Source organism: Conger conger, chromosome 2, assembly GCF_963514075.1.
Source record: "Conger conger chromosome 2, fConCon1.1, whole genome shotgun sequence".
Lineage (NCBI taxonomy): Eukaryota > Metazoa > Chordata > Actinopteri > Anguilliformes > Congridae > Conger > Conger conger.
Genome location: NC_083761.1, coordinates 67,958,052 through 67,977,919, shown reverse-complemented (window position 1 = coordinate 67,977,919; position 19,868 = coordinate 67,958,052). Strand labels below are relative to the sequence as shown.

Sequence of the window (19,868 nt, the reverse complement as noted above, 5' to 3'; positions counted from 1 at the left end):
CTATCCAATAGTCCTTCTGCTACTACTGCTTTATCTTTTCGGATAAAAGGGCGACACTTCGGCCCAAACAAATCTCCTTTATTCGCTGCAAATACCGTGTTAAAATCTTATTTTGTTTCAATATATTATTATATATTATTAAGTACACGGCAATCTGGAAATAGACCAACGTATTACCATACCACTCCCAAATAAGAAATTCTAAAGAGAAGTTCAGACCGCCCAGTAGGCACATAAACTGCATGATTCACTTCCAGGTATTTCGTGCCGTGGTCCAGTCACAATTCAACACGAACAGCATTCAACCTGATAAAAGCGCCTGCGCAGTAGAACTGGCCTCTCTGGTTCCTGCGCGCAGTGCCACGTTAGTAGCGGCATACACAAAATAGAGGCGACCGCTCAGCAATCGAAATATTAAAAATACGCAAATCAAAATATCTGATTTACTCACATAAAAATAGTTGTCCACGGTACTGTGACCACAGCCTCTCAATTTTCAGTATTGAAGACGAGCACAAGTATGTTGAAGTTTTTGGTACTCTGTGCACTAGCTGCGGCTAGCAGGGCTGATGTTCCCGAGGAAGATGATGTCTTGGTTTTGAAGAAAAGTAACTTTGAAGAGGCACTGAAGGCGCACCCCAACATTCTGGTTGAATTCTGTGAGTATTCAGTTGTAGATGCGGAGTTAAGAAATGCGAGGCTAATGAAAGATGACATTTTATGTAGCTTGCTAGGTTGCTAAGTTAACGTTACTGTCAAGACTTTGGCTAAGTGAGTAGAGCTAGCTATCACCCCTGCCAGTCACTGTAAGTAGGTAAGTTGACGGATACTGTGTCGTTATATCGCTGTATATATCATACTAAAAACTATGTTGCATGTTCCAAATACAGTATACAGTATGAATAACGTTACATTCTTTCTAACGGTTGTAGTTTACCTAGCGTTACACACGAATGAATGTACTTTGCTATCGAGCTAGCTTTTTTGCTCCATTGTTGACAGTAATGGCAAGGGGATCTCGGACCTACGTTAACTCTCTCCTTGTGCATGTAGTTTTTGGTTGCTGGACAATACTGAGGTTTATTGTTGTGGAGTATCCCGATGGTGGTCGGACTGGAGACCAGTTTTTATTTGCACCTGTACATATCTGTATCTATATTTATCTGGATACGCTAACAATGCAACAGTGTACGTTGAAGATAATCGCACAGTCGAGTGGATTTTTTCAGTCATGAAATGTCCTTGTCCTTGTATTCCATGCATGCTTTGACTTGGTAATCGCATTGTGTTTTTAACGGGGATACATCCTTGTATTCCATACGTGTTTGTAATTGGCTAACGTTTATACAGCACAACAGTAACATGTTGATGTCTGACTCGACTAAAGCTTCCCATACCTCCTATCCGCAGTTGTGGTGCGTATTTCCCATAAATGTTTGATTGTTCCTATAAATGTTTGATTCACAGATTTCACTGGCATTCATTATGTAATGGGGATCAGAGATAACCTGGACAGCGCAACAGTTTCGTTTACCCTAAGGGCTCAATCGATTGGCTGTAGCTATTTGGGATCTTTGCCACTTTGCCTGCTGGTGAAATTCCATTGCAGTGTCCGTGTGTGTAACCGAAGTACGTTACAAGTTTTTGGTAGCTATCCATCTAGCCATCTCAAATACAATTCCCTTATATATGATATCTTGACCATTGAGCTGCAGTAGCTGTTTGCCTGTATCCCATGGAACAGTTTTGAATTGAACTGAAAAGTTCGTCCACCCCATTTTGTTGAGATTCAAGGACTGCCCTGCGATGACTCCGCTGGACCTTGTGAAAATGTAACTATAGAGAAGAATGACAGGTCGACTGACCAGTCAGAGAATTCCACGATTTGGATCTTCCAATGAACTGTGGGGGAGGGATAACAAATTCGCTTGTCGTTTTAAGGACGGGAGGGGCCTGCTGGGTCGACTGGTAGGTTGACGTGTACTTTTGTCGACAGCCAGGAAAACTTCCTGATGTTTTTTTTTTCTTTTTTTTCTTCCCTACTCCCGGTTTTCCGGACACGTAATTGATATCTCATTATCTATCGCCTTTCTGATAATGTTGATGTCGCCAGACCTGAAACGAAGTCAATTGTCTCCTCATAACGATATAAACCGTCGCTTGTAAATAGAATACCCTTTAGAATTGAATAATCTATGTGGAAGTGAACATTGGACTTTAAACTTAAGCAGTGCAATGTTGACTGAGTGACATGGGAATATTTGGCTCTTGCAAGATTATCAGGCACATACCCTAGCTCTGTTAAAATATGTGCATAATTAAGATCCATGCATAGATGCCATTGGTAATTTATAAGGAGCATAATTAATTGAAAAAAGGTATATACATCTTTGCTCACAGTGAAATTATTAAATACACTTAGGACTTAAATTGCTAGTTTTACGGAAGACAAAATACTTCCATAAAACGACTCAAATTTGGCAGTGTTATTGGTCAAGAGCAGATTAATTTGCTCCACCTTATGTATTCAGCTTTGTAATTTGGAAGGACTGTTAATATCAGACTGTCAGTTGGTAGGATTTAGTTGAGGATTTGCGCTAACTGAATTGCTACATCAGGCGCCACAAACCAGATTTGTAAAATTGGAAGCTTGCACATCTCCCCTGAGAAGAAACTGGTTTGATTTCACCGGAGTGGCAGGGGTGGCGTCTGGCTCTTCAGTTTGGGCCATTTTCTTTTGCTGACCGAAACCGCTGCTCATCTCTGACCTGTTGACCTTGTTTCAGATGCTCCATGGTGCGGACACTGCAAGGCCCTGGCCCCTGAGTATGCGAAAGCGGCGGGCATGCTGAAGGCTGAGGGCTCCGATATCCGCCTGGGTAAAGTGGACGCCACCGAAGAGGCCGATCTAGCGCAGGAGTACGGGGTGCGTGGGTACCCCACCATCAAATTCTTCAAGGGAGGAGAGAAGGGGTCCCCAAAAGAATACTCAGGTAACGGGTTTGACGCCTGCTTCTGTTGGAATTGCGGTTTGATAGCCCTTTTACATTCGTTTGTATAGACTTTCAGTACGAGTTTTGGAGATGATTTGTAACGATATGGCCAGCTTGGTTCAGTGCAGAGGATCACTACTTTATTCTCATCCATATTTAAGTCACAAACTGCACAAATTGACTGAAGATATGATCGTTATTGCCGTCGCCGTATATATTCAAATGTGGGATGGTAAGTTACGTCGTAAGGTGGTAGCGGTGATCTGAATGTCAAACCACTCAAAAGTGCCTAAATATATTCCTTAACCTATTCAGTGTAATGTAGTAGTGCATTTATTTTTGAAGACTGTGTGCAATATGTAGAGGACTTCCCCATACTTGTGGTCCCTGTTGGCTGAATGTAGGTTAGTGTTACATTCCAGTACTGTGACTGGATGCAAGCTGCTGGGGCTCCTCCTCAGACTCCGCCCACCTCCCTCCTTTGCCGAGTGTGCGATGTGCAGATAGTCACGTTGACTGTACTCCGTGTGGTCGGGGGAGCCGTAAAACTGATGGCAGTTTCTGGTATTCCAGTCTAAAATCTGAAACATGAGACTGCTTCTCTCCCATTGGCCTGACTGAGATATTGCTTTGCTGTTGCATCATTGGTTGGTTTCTGCTGTAATTTACAGAATTGCAGATTTTATTTATTTTTAAATAAAATAAGAGAAATTTAAGAAATTCCCTCAACTTTGTATTTCTTCTTATTTTTAATTGTGTTCTTTGCAATCACACTGCCATTTGGGAGATTTTACTTCTGAGTGCTAGCTTGTCCCATTTCATCTCATCTGAATCTGCTGTATCACACACCTCAGCATCCATCAATGCTGAATTGTTTTTGAACCACAGCTTTTGAGTGTTTCTCAATCAGCGTGGAGTTGCATAATAGGATCTGCTGCCCTTAATTTTATGCATAATTAATTTGGAATAATATGCAATATGGATACGGAATGCATGATGTGGACCGGCTATTCATGCCCATTTAGGCTGGTAATGTATCCACAAGCCTGGCCTTCCAACACCCAGCAGTCTCTGTTTGAAGGACCGGTAAGCTCTCACTAGGAGCACCTGGTGGTTGAGCTGCACATTCACGCCTGTTTTCCGTTCTGGTTCCTCAGTGGTGGAATGACTTTCCTACCACTTGTTTACCCATCTGCCAAATGACTAAAATGTAAATGTAAGCTGTACCATGTACCAGGTAACTTGTTTTGTGACCATGCTGTTCTCCCCCCTTCTCGTAGCTGGCAGGCAGGCCGACGACATTGTGAGCTGGTTGAAGAAGCGCACTGGCCCAGCTGCCACCACATTGACTGAAGTCACTCAGGCAGAGTCTCTGATTGCAGACAGTGAAGTTGCTGTCATTGGCTTCTTCAAGGTAAGGTGGCGCTGGTGTTCTCCCAGTACAGTTCGCACAAGGAGATTTGTAATTGCAGTCAAAACAAAGAGAATGTTAATATGGGAACTGTATGGCAAGCTACATGTAAATACCCACATGTAAATGTGATATTATGGTGCAGTTTTAACTTCAGCTCGACAGTTTGAAGCTGGCTATATTCATGCAGGCCTATGCAATGTTAATATTATATTATTCATGCAGGCTTATGCAATAAAATATTTATTTTAAATGTTTATAATTTTTATAACTTTTGGTGTGCCTAGCTAGTTTTAAAATTGGCATCTTTTTTAGTGAGCTTAAAAGAGCAAAGCACGAAAATGTAAAATTAACAAAAAAATAAAAACCATTAAAAACCACAAAAAAAATCTGTCTGCTTCCTGAATATAGACCACATCTGCATGAAGGAGGAGCTGTTGACACTCTCATTATGTGCTTAGTAACTGCCTACCGACCTCCATGAGAATAATTCACTATGCCCCTTCTCACCCCAGGATGCCGAGTCTGATGGTGCCAAGGCTTTCCTGAAGGCAGCAGAAGCTGTTGACGACATTCCTTTTGGCATCGCCTCTGACGATGCCCTGTTTTCCAAATTCGAAATGTCCGCGGATGGTGTCGTTCTCTTCAAGAAGGTATAGTGCAGTCTGTCCTCTACTGTGGAGTTTCCCTAAAACTGGACTCACCTGCAGAGGGCAATGTCCAAGCAGTCAGAACGAGAGGTTACTGTATGTGCTGTTGACAGCCCTCCCTGGTACACAAGCCTGAACCCTTATAACCTCAAACATGCGTACTACCCTCTTTGAAATGCTTTTGCAACGGGTTTGCAATAAAGCCTCCTCTGGTCTACACGCTCCCCTTTTCTGTAGTTAATAGACTTCTGGTTTGATCAATTGTGAAAGGTAACGGTTCTTTGTAAACAGCTTTGCTAAGGATACCCCACAAGGGTATAGGGAGCACAGGATCTGGCCCTCCCTATATCTGGAACAGTATTCCAGCCCTGCTATTGACCTTGCTACTAGAACTGACTTGTTGACCTGTTGGGAGTTGGATTTAGGGAATACTCAATCACTTGCTCTGCCTGTCTATTGGGCTCATTGCGGTTTTATGGCGACCTTTTACTATGCAAGATAATGGTCCTAGACCCTTCCAGCTTTCTTGCCTATCAGGTGTTGCCATTTCCAAGTTATCCAATGCTTTCAGGTTCAGGCAAGTAATATGCCGAGTTCAGAAAACAGTGTTAATATTAATATAATATGAATTCAACCCCCACAAGTCATTTTTCAAGACATTTGACTTTTGATCCAACCACCACTGCAGGCCAATGTAACACTTATGGAGAAGGCTTTTAGACCAGTCATGCTAGCTTCCATGGCAACAGTCGTCATTGCAAGCAGTGTCTTGGCATAATGTCTCGTAATGCTTGTTGGCAGGTCGATGACCTGTCAGACGACCAAGGCAACTTGAAATATCTGTCCCACATACCTGCAATACAATCTGTCATGACCTTTTCCCAGCAGGTGTCTACCTCAGATCAGATGAGCCCCTTACATATAATGTGTGCCCTACTTTCCTGGTCCAGTTTACATAAATTACCCTTAAAATACTTACTTTGTGGTGAATGCCTTGATGTCCAGAGTATCTCGATCAGACATTTGACCAGTGCCTTACTGGCTGGTCAATTTTAATTTTTCATTTTATTTCTTTTTTTTATTTTATTCTTGTAAAGTTTGGAAGGTTTCCTGATCAGTTGCCCCCCACTGCCCGTATCAGTAGCTTTGTCGAATGCCAACTTTTCTCATCCTTTCTACATTTCTGATCCTAATTTTTAGTGCTCTACTCATTGATTGGAAACCATGAATGACATTAAAAGCATGCAATGGTTAAATCGGAATTCACGCATGGTCAAGGCTTTCTGGAATCGCAACAGTTGGTTGTTCGATCTTGGAGATTCAGGATTAGTGAAGTTTGGTACATGCAAGTCAGCACTCTGGGTCTAAGCAGACGGTAATGTTTTTCGCCGGTTTCTCTTGTTTCTCCACAGTTCGATGAGGGCCGGAATACCTTTGATGGAGAGCTCAACAAGGAGAACCTGCTTGGATTCGTCAAGGCCAACCAGCTGCCCCTGGTCATCGAGTTCACTGAGCAGGTAACCGCTCTTCCTGTTCCTGTGGAGAGTTCACATCCTGATTCAATTGTGCACTTGAGATACTCTGGTCTTACCCTAGCCTGCCCTTTCTACTTTCCTTCTATGTTCACCACCCCCTTTTCTCCTTTTCACTCCTTATGCACTCCTCAACCACTGCCCTGCACTGACTTAATATGGACTCTCCTGGTCGTTTTGAAAACAATCGTGCTCACTAATTGAAATTTGAAATGGGCATCTGAAGAAGTAGGTAGATGTATAAAGACGATGTTTATTTTTGTTTTTTTTCCCCCCCACACAGACGGCCCCCAAGATCTTTGGAGGAGAAATCAAGTCCCACATCCTGATGTTTCTGCCAAAGGCAGCTTCCGATTTCCAGGACAAGATGGACCAATTCAAGAAGGCCGCTGAAGGATTCAAGGGCAAGGTGGGTGGATGTTTTTTACCCCTCAGGTAGTCTCCTTTAACGTTGAATGCTGACCCCATGTCATGACCGGGAACCTATTTTGGTTGATTTATGAATGCGTCTAAGCAAGCCTACTCCAGTCATAAATTCTCCTTGGCGTCTTCTTTGAGAAACCAATAGCCTTTACGTGCTCTTGGTATGACATCAAGCTCCCAAGATACATACGTTGGTGTGATTAATGTTTTGCACTAGTCTGAGCTCTGTATGTGCTGCTATTCAGAATTCTACCTGATGCAATATGCTCCTTGTGCTTTTGTATGCCTTCTGTAATCTGTAAGTACTACATTTTTGGAAGATACATATAGGGTAAAAAATATAAAATAAAAGTTATTTAATTTTTTAAAATCTCTCCCCCTTTCCTGCAGATCCTCTTCATCTTCATCGACAGCGACCTGGAGGACAATCAGCGGATCCTGGAGTTCTTCGGCCTGAAGAAAGAAGAATGCCCGGCCGTCAGACTCATCACCCTGGAGGACGAGATGACCAAATACAGGCCCGAGAGCGAGGACATCACTGCGGACAATATCATCGCTTTCTGCACTCTCTTCACGGAGGGGAAGCTCAAGGTATGCTGGGCTGCACGCATTCTTGCTGAGCTGCGAATTCCGTTCCTGCTGCTTCCGCCGCACTCCAGTTACGTTGTGACTTAAGTCCGTCTTCGTGTGAGGAGACACACGCGTCCTTTAAGGACGGTGCTCCTCCAGAACAGGCTGTACTGTACATGAGCGTTTGCTCCATTATCGTGACTTCACATCCGTTTTGTATTCCAAGTCGGTCAAACTGGAAGCACTGAGTGTAACACAATGTTCCCACTGCTGGCATAATGTACTGTGGCTTTCAGTCTCTGTTCCAACAAATTCGGGCACGGAGTAGTGTCACTAGCTTGGTAATGCAATGAGAGGGCAATAATTGGTGCCAACCCCAGTGCTTCTGGGATTGCTCAGTGATTTGAGACTAAATAAAAACTTTAAAATGGATGGTACTGCAACTGCTTGCAATATCCATTAACCACATCTAACCTCATGGAGCTGTTTTCCTGAGGTGGGATAAATTTGGCACAACTTCCGGCAACCCTTTTATAAGCAAAGGTAAAGTGAAAATGTATACCAGGTGTGATCCATTTAATTAGGGAGAATTTCTGACTGCAGTAAAGTAAATTATGCAGTTGAGTGGTCCTCTTAAGAATAGGGAGAATGTAATTGCTTTTTAGTTGACTAAAGAGAAATAAGGTGTAAATAAAATATTAAATGAAAATAATGGAGGCTTAATGTCACAGAATTTCTACACTTATCTTTGCAATTTTCCAATTTATGAAGTCTCTTCATGTTCCTGTGGGGGACACAATCTGGCTGCGATATGAGCTTGCTATAATTGTGTGGCTTCTTGCCACTCTGATTTGGCACTGGCCATAGTAATTTCATGCATCATTACCTCTGTGAAACTCAGCACATGCACCTATAGAGCTGCCAGTAAAAAAAAAAAAAAAAAGATATATATATATATATATATATATATAATGATTCAACAACATAAATCTGCCTACAGTTTAAGTAAGGCTTGAAATGCATTTTCAGAGCCTCAGATGACAAATGCTCACTTCACCAAAGCAAGATGGAAGGTTCCAGCCTCAGTGATGTCATTGGCTGACTAGCTGAGAGTAGGTTTGAGTTAGCCTGGGGTTCTCTTGCAGCTTTTGCATTTTTTTATTATTATTATTTTTTTACACTTTCCTTTATCAGGCTCTGATTGATGCTAGCAATCTCCTGTAGTACTGTGTGGCCTGTTGGGTGTAAATTATTCACTGAATTTCTGCTAAGTGCCCTGGAGCAGTGTGCATTTAAGCTACAATGCTCCTTATGAGGGTGCGAGTGGGGAGCTGTGACTTGAGGGGTGTTGAATTGGGGTGAGGAAAAACTTGCGTTCACAAAAGTGATCTCCGGGAGACCTTGGTCCTGCTGTAAGCTTGTGTAAATGAAGACTATGGCAAAGCCAAGCATGCACATTGGATGGGGAAGAGAAGGTGGCCTTCCACTGAGCTTTGAACACGTCCAAGCCATCTGCACAAAGCCTTATGGTGCTCATGTTAATATTAATGGCCACATGCTGTGGTGGTGTCTCGGCACCACTCTCCAGTTTGAAAACTGGTGTGATGCATCTGCCCTGTGCACATTGATTACATTTTCCAAACTATAGTGTATTTCTCAGAAATGGAAATTATTGGATCACAGATATGGATTGTTCACGAGTTCAGAGTTCACCTGCTTTGTTGAAATGGATAGTCCTCAGAGTTGAATGAGTGGAAAATGAGCCATCCATGTCATCAGTAATGTGATGTTCTCAGCCACCTCAAATGCAGTGTGCATTTTTCTAATGATTTGGATGAGTAGCTGGAGGTTTTAGCATGCTACAATTAATTAGACATATATTCTGTCTTCAGAGGGTTGATTGGTAGTGTGTGGGCTAGTTGGCAGGAGTGTTGAAATTGTGATAGCCGAATTAATATGTCCATCTATTTGTCTCCCCAGCCTCACCTGATGAGCCAGGACATCCCTGAGGACTGGGACAAAAACCCTGTCAAAGTCCTTGTCGGGAAGAACTTTGAGGAAGTTGTCTATGACCCTACCAAGGATGTCTTCATTGAATTCTGTAAGGAAACCCTTCAGTTGCTTTGGGGAAAATGGGTACTTAATGTCTCTTGATCCCTGGCAGAACTTCCGCTCCGGCGGTTTCAGGCATGACCCTGGGCAACGTGGCCAGTGCGCTTGGTTTTCAGGGTCAAGAACCTGATTTGGATTTTGAAATAATTTTGCCTTCAAAGCTGCAGCCCGCTCCTGGGCCAAGTCTCCATCTAGGGTTCCTGTGTTAATTCCCACTGAAAAGCATCTTTCCCTCCGCACAATTAAGTAACTTTGTATATGGAGCAAGAATACATTTTTATTCTTAGAGAATTGACCTTCCATATTCACCTCCTCTGCTGTAAAAGGATATGGTATTTTCCTTGGCAAATGTTTAATGCTGGCATTCAGCTAATGGATTTTGGTGTGGTCATTCCTATGGGGCTATTGTCTGTACATGATTTATTAGTTGGGTGGGTACTAAGATGGACATGCATTGGGTTTTGCATGTGCAGTGTGTGTCCTGTGTTTACTCGGGGTTAAAGCTGTAGTTGGAGCGCACCTGTCTTAAGAGACCCTGCTGCCAACAATGGCTTGAGCCTCTAGCTTTATTTGGAATATTTGTGGGCTTGCACCTTCTGCTAGAGCAGTGGTCTGTGTGTAAGTCAGATTCATATTTTTAGCCTAACCCTAACCCAGTAAGCCCCGAGGATAAGGACAAATGCTTCAAATCAACGAGAGGTGAAATGTCAATCTCTGTAAGACCTATTGTGTGCTGAATGTACGGCACAGGCAGGCAAATTTGTCAAATCTCTGTGCTTGTCCGTTTTTGTCAAATAAAATTGAATCAATTGGAATTGGCCTTCAAAAAGCACTTTCAGTCCTATACTAGATTTTCTGATCTTATTTTATCTTAATGTAAGTGCACATCTACCCTCCACATTGTGCACTTTCTGTGAGTTGCACAATGATGCATATATTGTGCTGCCCTGACTTCTGAGCCGTCTCCCCTCCATAGATGCACCCTGGTGCGGACACTGCAAGCAGCTGGCTCCCATCTGGGATAAGCTCGGGGAGAAGTACAAGGACAGCGCTAACATTGTTGTGGCAAAGATGGACTCCACTGCCAATGAGATCGAAGCTGTCAAGGTCCACAGCTTCCCCACACTCAAGTTCTTCCCTGCTGGAGATGATCGCAAGGTGAGTCCTTACTCTGGCTGACTTCTTGGGCTAGCGTTCCCATTGTAAAGAACAAGGGACATGGGGGTACAAATGATGAGAGTGAGGAGGTGGAGGAAGGTGGCCTTTTGATAAAGAGTGCCTGCTTGGTTTCTGTTTGGGTGAACCAACAATGACAAACTTTGACATTGAGCCTTAAAAAGAAATTATGGCAGTTGGTGTTTTTATTTGGAAGGAGGCTCTTTAACGATCCCTCTTTCCGAGCACAGTGGCCTATAAAATGTTCCATCGTGGGTAGGAAACCCCCGCAATACTGCCGGTAAGCCTCAGTTCTGAGCCTGTGGGTTTGGAGTTTAAAACCATTTGAGTGGCCTGGGATTTCTTTCCCCAGCGACGTGTAATAAAAGCCTCTGCCAAAATGACTTCACACCGCGAGCAGCAGCCCCACACAAACCCAGAAATAGAAGCGCTCCTTTTTCAGCCCCGGTCACACGTGCTGAACCCGAGATGGCCATTCCAGTAAATCTCCCTCGCGCAGCACCCAGGCACCCTCGCAGATGGCACTGCTGGCAGCCAGACACCCCGCCTTCGCACGTCTGCAGTCTCCCTCCTCTTGCTCCCAGCAGCTTCAAATGCCATAGGTAGACCGTGCCCTCCTGAGTGGCAGCTCATTACTCCCATTGGAGGGCATTTGGTCAGATTGTCACCCCTTTAAAAGTGACTGTATGTATGCAGGCTTTGCTAAAGATTTGCTTTGGTATGCCCCTCCCCCCTTGCCCCCATGTCCTTTGACTGAGAATCTTCGGGTAAAGAGAAGTGGCAGCTGCAGCTAATGAGCAGCCAGTTCATTTGCATGATTGGATCAGTTAAAGGGATGTATCCTGGTATTATACATAAAATTGTGACTAACCTTTATGCTATTGTAGTCAGTCACAGAACATCCATCGGGTCTCAACTCCAGACAAATATAACCTTGTGTCTGGCGTGAAAATGAGAATACTAGGAGCCAAATGTTTCCCATTACAGTTTGACCAAAGAAAGGGTAGATGTATATTGAAACAGATGGGCCGCTTGAAATATTGAAATTTGAGTTTAGCTTTACTTGGTCCAAATGACCTGTAGACCTATCCCAGCTGAGACTTGGACACAATGACACTGATGGCAGCCTTTTTCTTGGACAAAATCAAGTGGCTTTCCTATGCATTTACTGAGTATATGCAGGGGAAAATGTATGTTCATTTAAGGCATTCAAGACCGGGATATGAATGAACGGTACTTTGTTTAAATGGGTGAGGTAATGATGCAACGCTCTGCAATGCTTACTCATGGAATAGCCTAATGCTGTTTTTGGTAATCAATAATGTGATGGAAACGTGACCATGACCTGCTGTTACCTGATGTTTCTCTCCAATCCATTATTTATTTTGTGCCAGATCAGTGCAGGGACACCTGTGGGTTTGCAAGTCATTCAGCCAACTCTTCAATGCTGGTGGTTGCAATATATCTAATGGAAAGGTTAAGTTGTGGCGGTACAACCAGTTCAATGGTCAATCTCCAGATTCATCACCCAAAGCAGCATGTGTCCCTGCCCTCTTCCCCAGCCATTATTGAGGCGTCTTCTTTTCGGGACTCATTTTCTTAAAGAAAAAATGTTTGCACTGAAATTGGCTCCTGCCAGATTAGCAAATCTGCAATTATGCAAAAATTGAGGATAAGAAACGTTGTTGCAAATGCTTGGCCTTGCAAGAAAATGCAGTGCACGGTTCCTTGAATGATCAGCTTGACTGTTCACCAGTATTAATCTAGCCATGTCAACTTCGGTCGACTAGCCTTTCCTGCCAATATTTAAATGAAAGGTCCTGCATGTAAAGATTACGTGCCATACAGTTGGAGGTGAAATGTAATTGGTTCATCAGTAATTTATTAGTCTCTGAAAAAGAGTGACTTTGGCTGAACTTGTGATCACTTAAGATGGATGGTCCCTTTTTCTTCTGAAAAATGTGAGCAAAGCATAGAGTGAGACATATGGGACTGAGGGGGGGGGGGGGGGGGAGTGGCATGCCCCGTTAATCCATGTTTAACTGCACTGTTCCAGGTTATCGACTACAATGGGGAGAGGACACTGGAGGGCTTCACCAAATTCCTGGAGAGTGGGGGCAAGGAGGGCGGTGCACCAGCAGGAGAAGAGGATGACGAGGAAGTAAGTATGGCATCGGAGTGTGGAGGCGTTGCAATGAGGGATTGGGTTACAACTTGGATTGTGGAATTTTCATTAAGTCCATAGACTCTCCCTGCTTCTGGTAGGTATTGGTTGGGAATATCCTATATCTATGCAAAGATTTCCCATCACTCTTGTTTATTGCCCATTAGTCATTCACACATCTAAAATTGGCCTCCTTGTGCATGTGTGACAGACTGCTTCTATGTTTAGCATATATAGGGGCTGGAGGCTGTGGCTATGCTTTCCAGCTGTTGCTCACAGCATTGGCCTTTGAAATGTGCCAGTCTTTCCCTGGCCATTTTAGGGTGCTGCTTTTCTACATTGGGGCAGTGGTACCTTTGTTTACTCCCAGACTGATCTTCACCTGTGACCATTCCTTCAGTATAAGGATGACTGGCATTGCATGTCCATAGCAACCATATCATTCTAGGCAATTTCAGGGTGGTTCAGTGGTTTTGACCACAGGAACGAATTGGGTAGAAATTGCCAGTTGGCGATCATGGCACCAGCAGGCTGTTTTTTGAGTGGAGGGGGGTGTCTGAATGACTAATTTAGTAGATCATACCTCTCATTTTGCTACTTTCACAGGTTTATCGAGGAAATGATCTAAAATGACAATGTACACATCTGGTAGAGGGATCTTAATTTAGACCTAACAGTTGTAAACATGTCCTAAAGATGAGGAGTGTTTACATAATGATGTCTGTTGGATACATTTCCTCTGCAGACATCACATATGAAATCACACATATTGAAAATTCTTCCCTGCGGTGACCCCCCCACATTGGTTTCAAACTGCGTCGGTGTTGATTATTTCGAGACCATTCCAAAAGCGTGAATGAAAACATGCAACTAATTGCACCAGCTGATACAGGGGGGCACTTGTTGACTGTTCCATCTGCCCAAGAATAGCCGAGGCCACGTGCTAGCCGTTTTGTTTTTACCATTTCATTTGGCAAGCTTCGACTTAGGGTTTTCTGGTCAAGGAAATCATTTGGAGGACTGAATCTGAATTTGACGGCAACGCAAATTCTATTCTCATTCAACATCCTGTAGTCCTGTAAACTGGGTCATGATCAGAAATGTTCAGTGCGATCTTTGCAGTCTTGTGATCGCAGCGCTTGCCAGTTGGACGTGCCTGCTTTCATCAGCGAGCCCATGAGGGCATGGGACCAAATCCAGGGCCTGGGGAATCCAGCTCGGACTCGCTGTGCGTCTTTCTCAGATGGATAATTCCAGAGCTTGGCTATGGCCGCTAAGGACGGTGGCAGCTGTTGCTGCTGTTTACCATCCCCCATGGAAGGCGTTTGATGCCGGGTATGGCACGCCCACACCGTGCACAAACAGCACCTGAGTGCGCACACGTTTCAGTGATGGCCAAGCAGCCAGGCGTATCGTTTACAATGCGCTATTAATTATGGCGACGTCTCCCAAAAATAAATTGGGGGCATGGCAGAGAAAGTTCTGGATGAAGAAGTCAATGTTGTGCGGTTTGTTCTTCAATTTGTTGAAAGAGAATTTTTTATAATAATAATAAAATTGTTTACTCAGACATGTCGGTTGGGTCAGGATTTTATAACTAGAAACACCAACTCCTTTTGCGCGTTATCAACTTGTTTTGTTTCATAAGCGCAATCCTATGTTAACGTTGAAGACTTAAGATCTAAGGGGTTTTTTGGGACTCATCTTGACTCTCTCTTCTCAGGGTCTGGACGACCTTGATGACGACTCGCACGACGGGGATGACTCTGATGGCGAGGAGGGGCACGACGAGTTGTAGGAGACAACCGGAAGAGACGTACCCCCTCACCTTCCCCCAAACCCCACCCTGTCCTGTGAACACTGACCCCTCTCTTCCCAACTGCTTCAGTCACCAGGCATCACAGGAACCCTCAGCTGCCACCCAAACCACCACTCCAACCTCGCCCTCCTGCTCACACTGACCCGCTCTCTCAGGAGCTCAGCACTGAACCGGCACGTCAGGCGGGAGGGGGGGGCGGGTGCTCTTCATAGGACTCTGCATAGTGCTCCCCCCCCCCACCCCCTCTAAATCTCTCCCACCATACCTTTAAGTTGTACTTTTTCTGTACATATTTTAACCACAGCACTGTGCAATTGGGTTGCTTGCCCTGTTGAGGGTCATCGTTTCACACTTTTGTTTCCATACATTCTTATTCCTTTACAAATTTAAGCCCAAGTTTTTTTTTTTTCTCTCTCTCCCCCCCCCCCCCCCCCCCCCTCACATTTTAATTATCGCTATTTGTGGGAACACCGGGCAGCTTGCAGGGAAGTGACTGTAATGGGGCAACAGTGATGTCTGTCTGGAAGTCAGTCTGAAGGCCAGAACTGCATGTTGGCCTCCTAAGGCTGAACTCTCAGGGCTGTGGTCACATCAGGGGTAATCATGGAACTTGGGCTTTTAATGGAAGCCTACTGGAAGCACAATGCTTCAACCGCTAATACCACCATTTTCACCAGTATCTGAAAATGGACCAGACATCTAAGGCCTATAACAAATGAGTATCATTGCTCTCCAAACTAAATCATGTGCTTTTTTTTCCTAGTGTCTTGAGTTCAACAGCCTGGCTACTGATTTTTTTATTTTATTTTTTATTATTATTTTTGTTTTTGGTTTTCCTTTTTTTAAATATAAACTCCAGTTAGCTTATTTAATTTTCATTTAAATTTATTTTAACCAGACCAATTATGACCAGTATGCCCATCAGTACCAATGGTTGCATGGGGCAGTGTTGGCCCCTTGAGCTCTTGCAGAACTGGGATCATTGGGATCATTGGGATCATTGGAGATTTCTTTTTCTTTTTTTAAATATATTTTAATTTGATCCCCAAGTCATGCCACCCCAACCTTTCATGCCATCTGAGATTAGATCGTTACTGAAGTTGCACAGATCGTTACCTGCAGAAAGAGAACTGGTGTGTCTGCGGCATCTTTCTCTATATGGGGAAAATAATTTCAGTAGCCCCTCCTCCCCCACCTTCCCTCTATTTTGCCCTACCTTAAACTCTCCAAATGGAGTATCTGGGCTGTACTGTGTCTCTGTGGTCGATATGACAGGGAGGGGCAGTGTATGTGTGTATGTGTGTATGTGTGTATGTGTGTATGTGTGTATGTGTGTATGTGTGTATGTGTGTATGTGTGTATGTGTGTATGTGTGTATGTGTGTATGTGTGTGAGCTCTTATGCTTTTCTCACATCCATGGACAGGGTTGTGAATGTAATTATTTTATTTTTGGAGTGGGAGGGAAAGGTTTAAAAGGGGAATGAGGTGGGTGGGGGGGGGGTGAACAAGGGTTTTTGACTGTATTGACTGGGGGCAAGACATATGAAAAAATACAATGCATTCCATCATATTAAATTTGACTTGTTGAAAGGTAAACCGGTGGCCAAATAAATCAAAATTTACAAAAACCAAACATGTACTGGATGTGCTTCTCTTATATGGTACGTACAAAGTATTGTCAAGTTGTCTTGACGGCATTCCTTGTGCAGAGAAACAAAAGGGCTGAACTGTGCTTGGTCCAGTTGGTGCTGAATCGCAGGGCTATTTGAGATTGCTTCAGCTACTATTTTTGTGAACCCATTAGGCACACTATTTCAATAATGCTTTCATATTATTTTGGGGACCTGACACATTTTACAAGCAAAATCATGTCTATACTTCCTACTCTCCTCTCATGCGTAGACCACTGTCAATGTCTGTAGTGACATTGCAATGCAGGGCAGCCTGTAGCATAGTGGTTAAGGTATATGACTGGGACCTGCAAGGTCGGTGGTTCAACCCCGGTGTACCCACAGTAAGATCCGCACAGCCGTTGGGCCCTTGAGCAAGGCCCTTAACCCTGCATTGTTCCAGGGGAGGATTGTTTCCTGCTTAGTCTAATCAACTGTGCATCACTCTGGATAAGAAAATGCCATTCATGTCTTACTGAACCATGCCTGCTACTGTGTTCTTTGCAAACATTATGCAGTCAATTCCTATTGGACACAGCCTTGTCATTTGAGGGGTCTTTCCTGGTGTTTTGCAGATGCATGCATCCATGTTGCCTCCTTGCACTGGTGTTCCAAACCCTTAATAAGCTTATGAACAAAGTCTACGAAAGAAGTTTAAATTATGACTATGACTCAGCAGTTGTAATCTTTAGAGCAGGGGTCACCAACCCTGTTCCTGGAGATCTACTGTCCTGAAGGTTTTTACTTCAACCCTCATTTTGCACACCTGATTATAATAATTAGCAGCTCAATGCGATCTGAAGCCATTGAATGAGGTGTGCTTTGTTAGTAAGACCTCCAGGAACAAGGTTGGTGACCACTGCTTTAATGTCCAAGTGCATTTGGTTTTCAAAGTTTTATTAGAAATTGTTTTTAATTGTAAGCTGAAGGTGTTAACTGTACTTGCACAATGTACATCATGAACAGTTTTTTATGGCAGTTTGTCTCACTGACACCATTAAATTGCTGTGTAAAACTGAAATTGGAGATGGGGAAAATAATATTGGCAAATTATCATTTTAGAGCTTGGAGATTTATGTTCCATACTCAAATTTCGACCAAAAGTGCTTATTTTTCTCTGCTGTTTTTTGTGACACGATGCATGTTTTTACGTTATCGTTGCTAAATGGCACAGAGCTGACCATTGTGCTCTGTAGGCAGGGTTGGGGACATCACTCCTCTATGCAACCATTTTGTGGGCATCTTCGATACTAGAACCAGGCAGAGAAAGCCCATTCATGTGGGCATTTAATACAACACCTAGTGATTAACAAACTATTAAAAGTGGCAAAATTAAGAACATGTAGATTGAGAAGGTTAAAAGAATCAGATGTCACAGAACAATTCAAAAAACTGAAGTCAACAATTAAACCTTACAATAAGTGGGATTGGGCAAATGGAACAGAATAGAAAAAACAAGCTTACAGTTGTGTTCAAATATACGGCAGTGCGTTAAAAAAAAGTGAATAAAGTTCCAAAATTCCAAATCAAAGCATTAGCTAATTTTATCGAGTCTGCGTTATTCTTTTATAGGGATATTAATCTGCTCAAAAAAAATAGCAGTGTTGACATTTTTCAAGATTTTACTTCAATTTAAATTACGGAACTAATATTCAGTTGCATAACCCTTGTTTTAGATAACTGCTGCGCATCTGCGTTGCATCGAGTCAACCAACTTCTGGCACCTAGAAACAGGTATATCAGCCCTGGATGAACAAACTACATACCACAGTTCCTGTGAATTTTTGGGTTTTGCTTCAGAAACTGCATTTTTAATGTCCCGCCACAAGTTTTCAATGGGGTTGAGGTCCATTACCTCAATCCTTTTTGTCTGGAACCAAGATGTTGCTCGCTTACTAGTGTGTTTGGGGTCGTTGTCTTGTTGAAACACCCATTTCATTTCAGGGGCATTTCCTCTTCGGGATATGGCAACATAATCTCTTTTATTAGTATTTTGATGTATTCAAACTGACCCATGATCCCTGATATAGGAATCCAACACCGTAGTATGAAAAACATCCCCATACCATGATTTCTGTGCCACCATGCTTCACTGTATTCACAGTGTACTGTGGCTTGAATTCAGTACCTGGGGATCGTCTGACGTACTGTCAACAACCACTAGACCTGAAAAGACCAATTTTACTCTCATCAGTCCACAGAATGTTACGCCTTTTCTCTTTGGGCCAATCGATGTGTTCCTTGACAAATTTTAACCGATTCTGCAAGCGCCGTTTTTTCAACAATGGTCTTCTGACTTACAGGTAATTGTAGATCATCTTTGATCTTTCTGGAGCTGATGAATGGCTGAATCTTTGCCATTCTGACTATTCTTCGATCCGTTTTAACAGTAGTTGCTCGTTTTCTTCTGCGTCTTTTGGGTTTTTGTTGCCATTTTAAAGCATTTGAGATCATTTTAGCATCCTATAATTTGCTGCACTTCTTTATAGGTTTTCCCCTCTTCAATCAACTTTTTAATCAAATGACGTTGTTCCTCCGAACAATGTTTGGAACGGCCCATTTTACTTAGCAATTCAGTAGGAAATATATTTTATAATAATGTGTGAAACATTTGCTTCCCATCTTCCTTAATAAAGGGCAATTAATGACACCTGTTCTTTCACAGAATGAATGAATGCTCTAATTAAACTCCACACTGCTACTATTTTGAACACGCCCCTTTCAACGAATGAGTCAATTAATCAGAACAAGCAGTGTGCATGTCATGATATTTGGGTCTGTTGTTTTTCTATTAGACTACATCTACAAGTAAATTATTTGCATTGCAGAAATATCACTACTACTAATAACAGTGGTTCACCAGGTTACTGATTTTGTACTGTTATTTTCTTGAACACAACTCTATAAACACAAATTGGGTTTAAATTATGGCTGTGACTCAGCAGTTGTAATCTTTAGAGGGAGGCTGTTCCAGAGTCTTTCTGAGTGGGTGATGGCATTCTTAAAATTCTGTTTTTATATCTAAATAAATAAAAGAAACACAGCAGTATTTTCTGGCGAAGGGCTTAATGTTGGAAGCAAGTGTAACCAGAAATAGCTGAATCCAAGAAAGGTTTTGGAGGAGAGCGGGCCTTTTTTTCATCCAATCTTCAACTCACTAAACCATTTTGTAACTGTTTACCTAAAATCAATAGATTGAACTGACTAGTACATACTGATTATCATGAACATAACAATGAAGAATATATGCTGATGAAAGATTGGACCAAATGGTAACACGTACATGGAAAACAAATACCAGACAGATAAAATAAGAAGCACAGACTCAGCGATCCCAACCCAATTCC

General features: G+C 42.9%; 1 protein-coding gene across 1 annotated transcript; it reads left to right on the top strand.

Annotated features, from left to right (window-relative positions):
* Positions 1-319: 319 nt before the first annotated feature.
* Positions 320-19,449, top strand: p4hb (prolyl 4-hydroxylase, beta polypeptide). The gene is made up of 11 exons (XM_061225632.1): positions 320-659; positions 2,787-2,993; positions 4,274-4,407; positions 4,920-5,057; positions 6,467-6,571; positions 6,870-6,995; positions 7,400-7,600; positions 9,560-9,680; positions 10,668-10,849; positions 12,924-13,028; positions 14,755-19,449. Exons 1-11 carry the CDS (start codon positions 521-523, stop codon positions 14,827-14,829), a joined length of 1,533 nt encoding a protein of 510 aa, XP_061081616.1. The 5' UTR covers positions 320-520; the 3' UTR covers positions 14,830-19,449.
* The last annotated feature ends 419 nt before the right edge of the window (positions 19,450-19,868 follow it).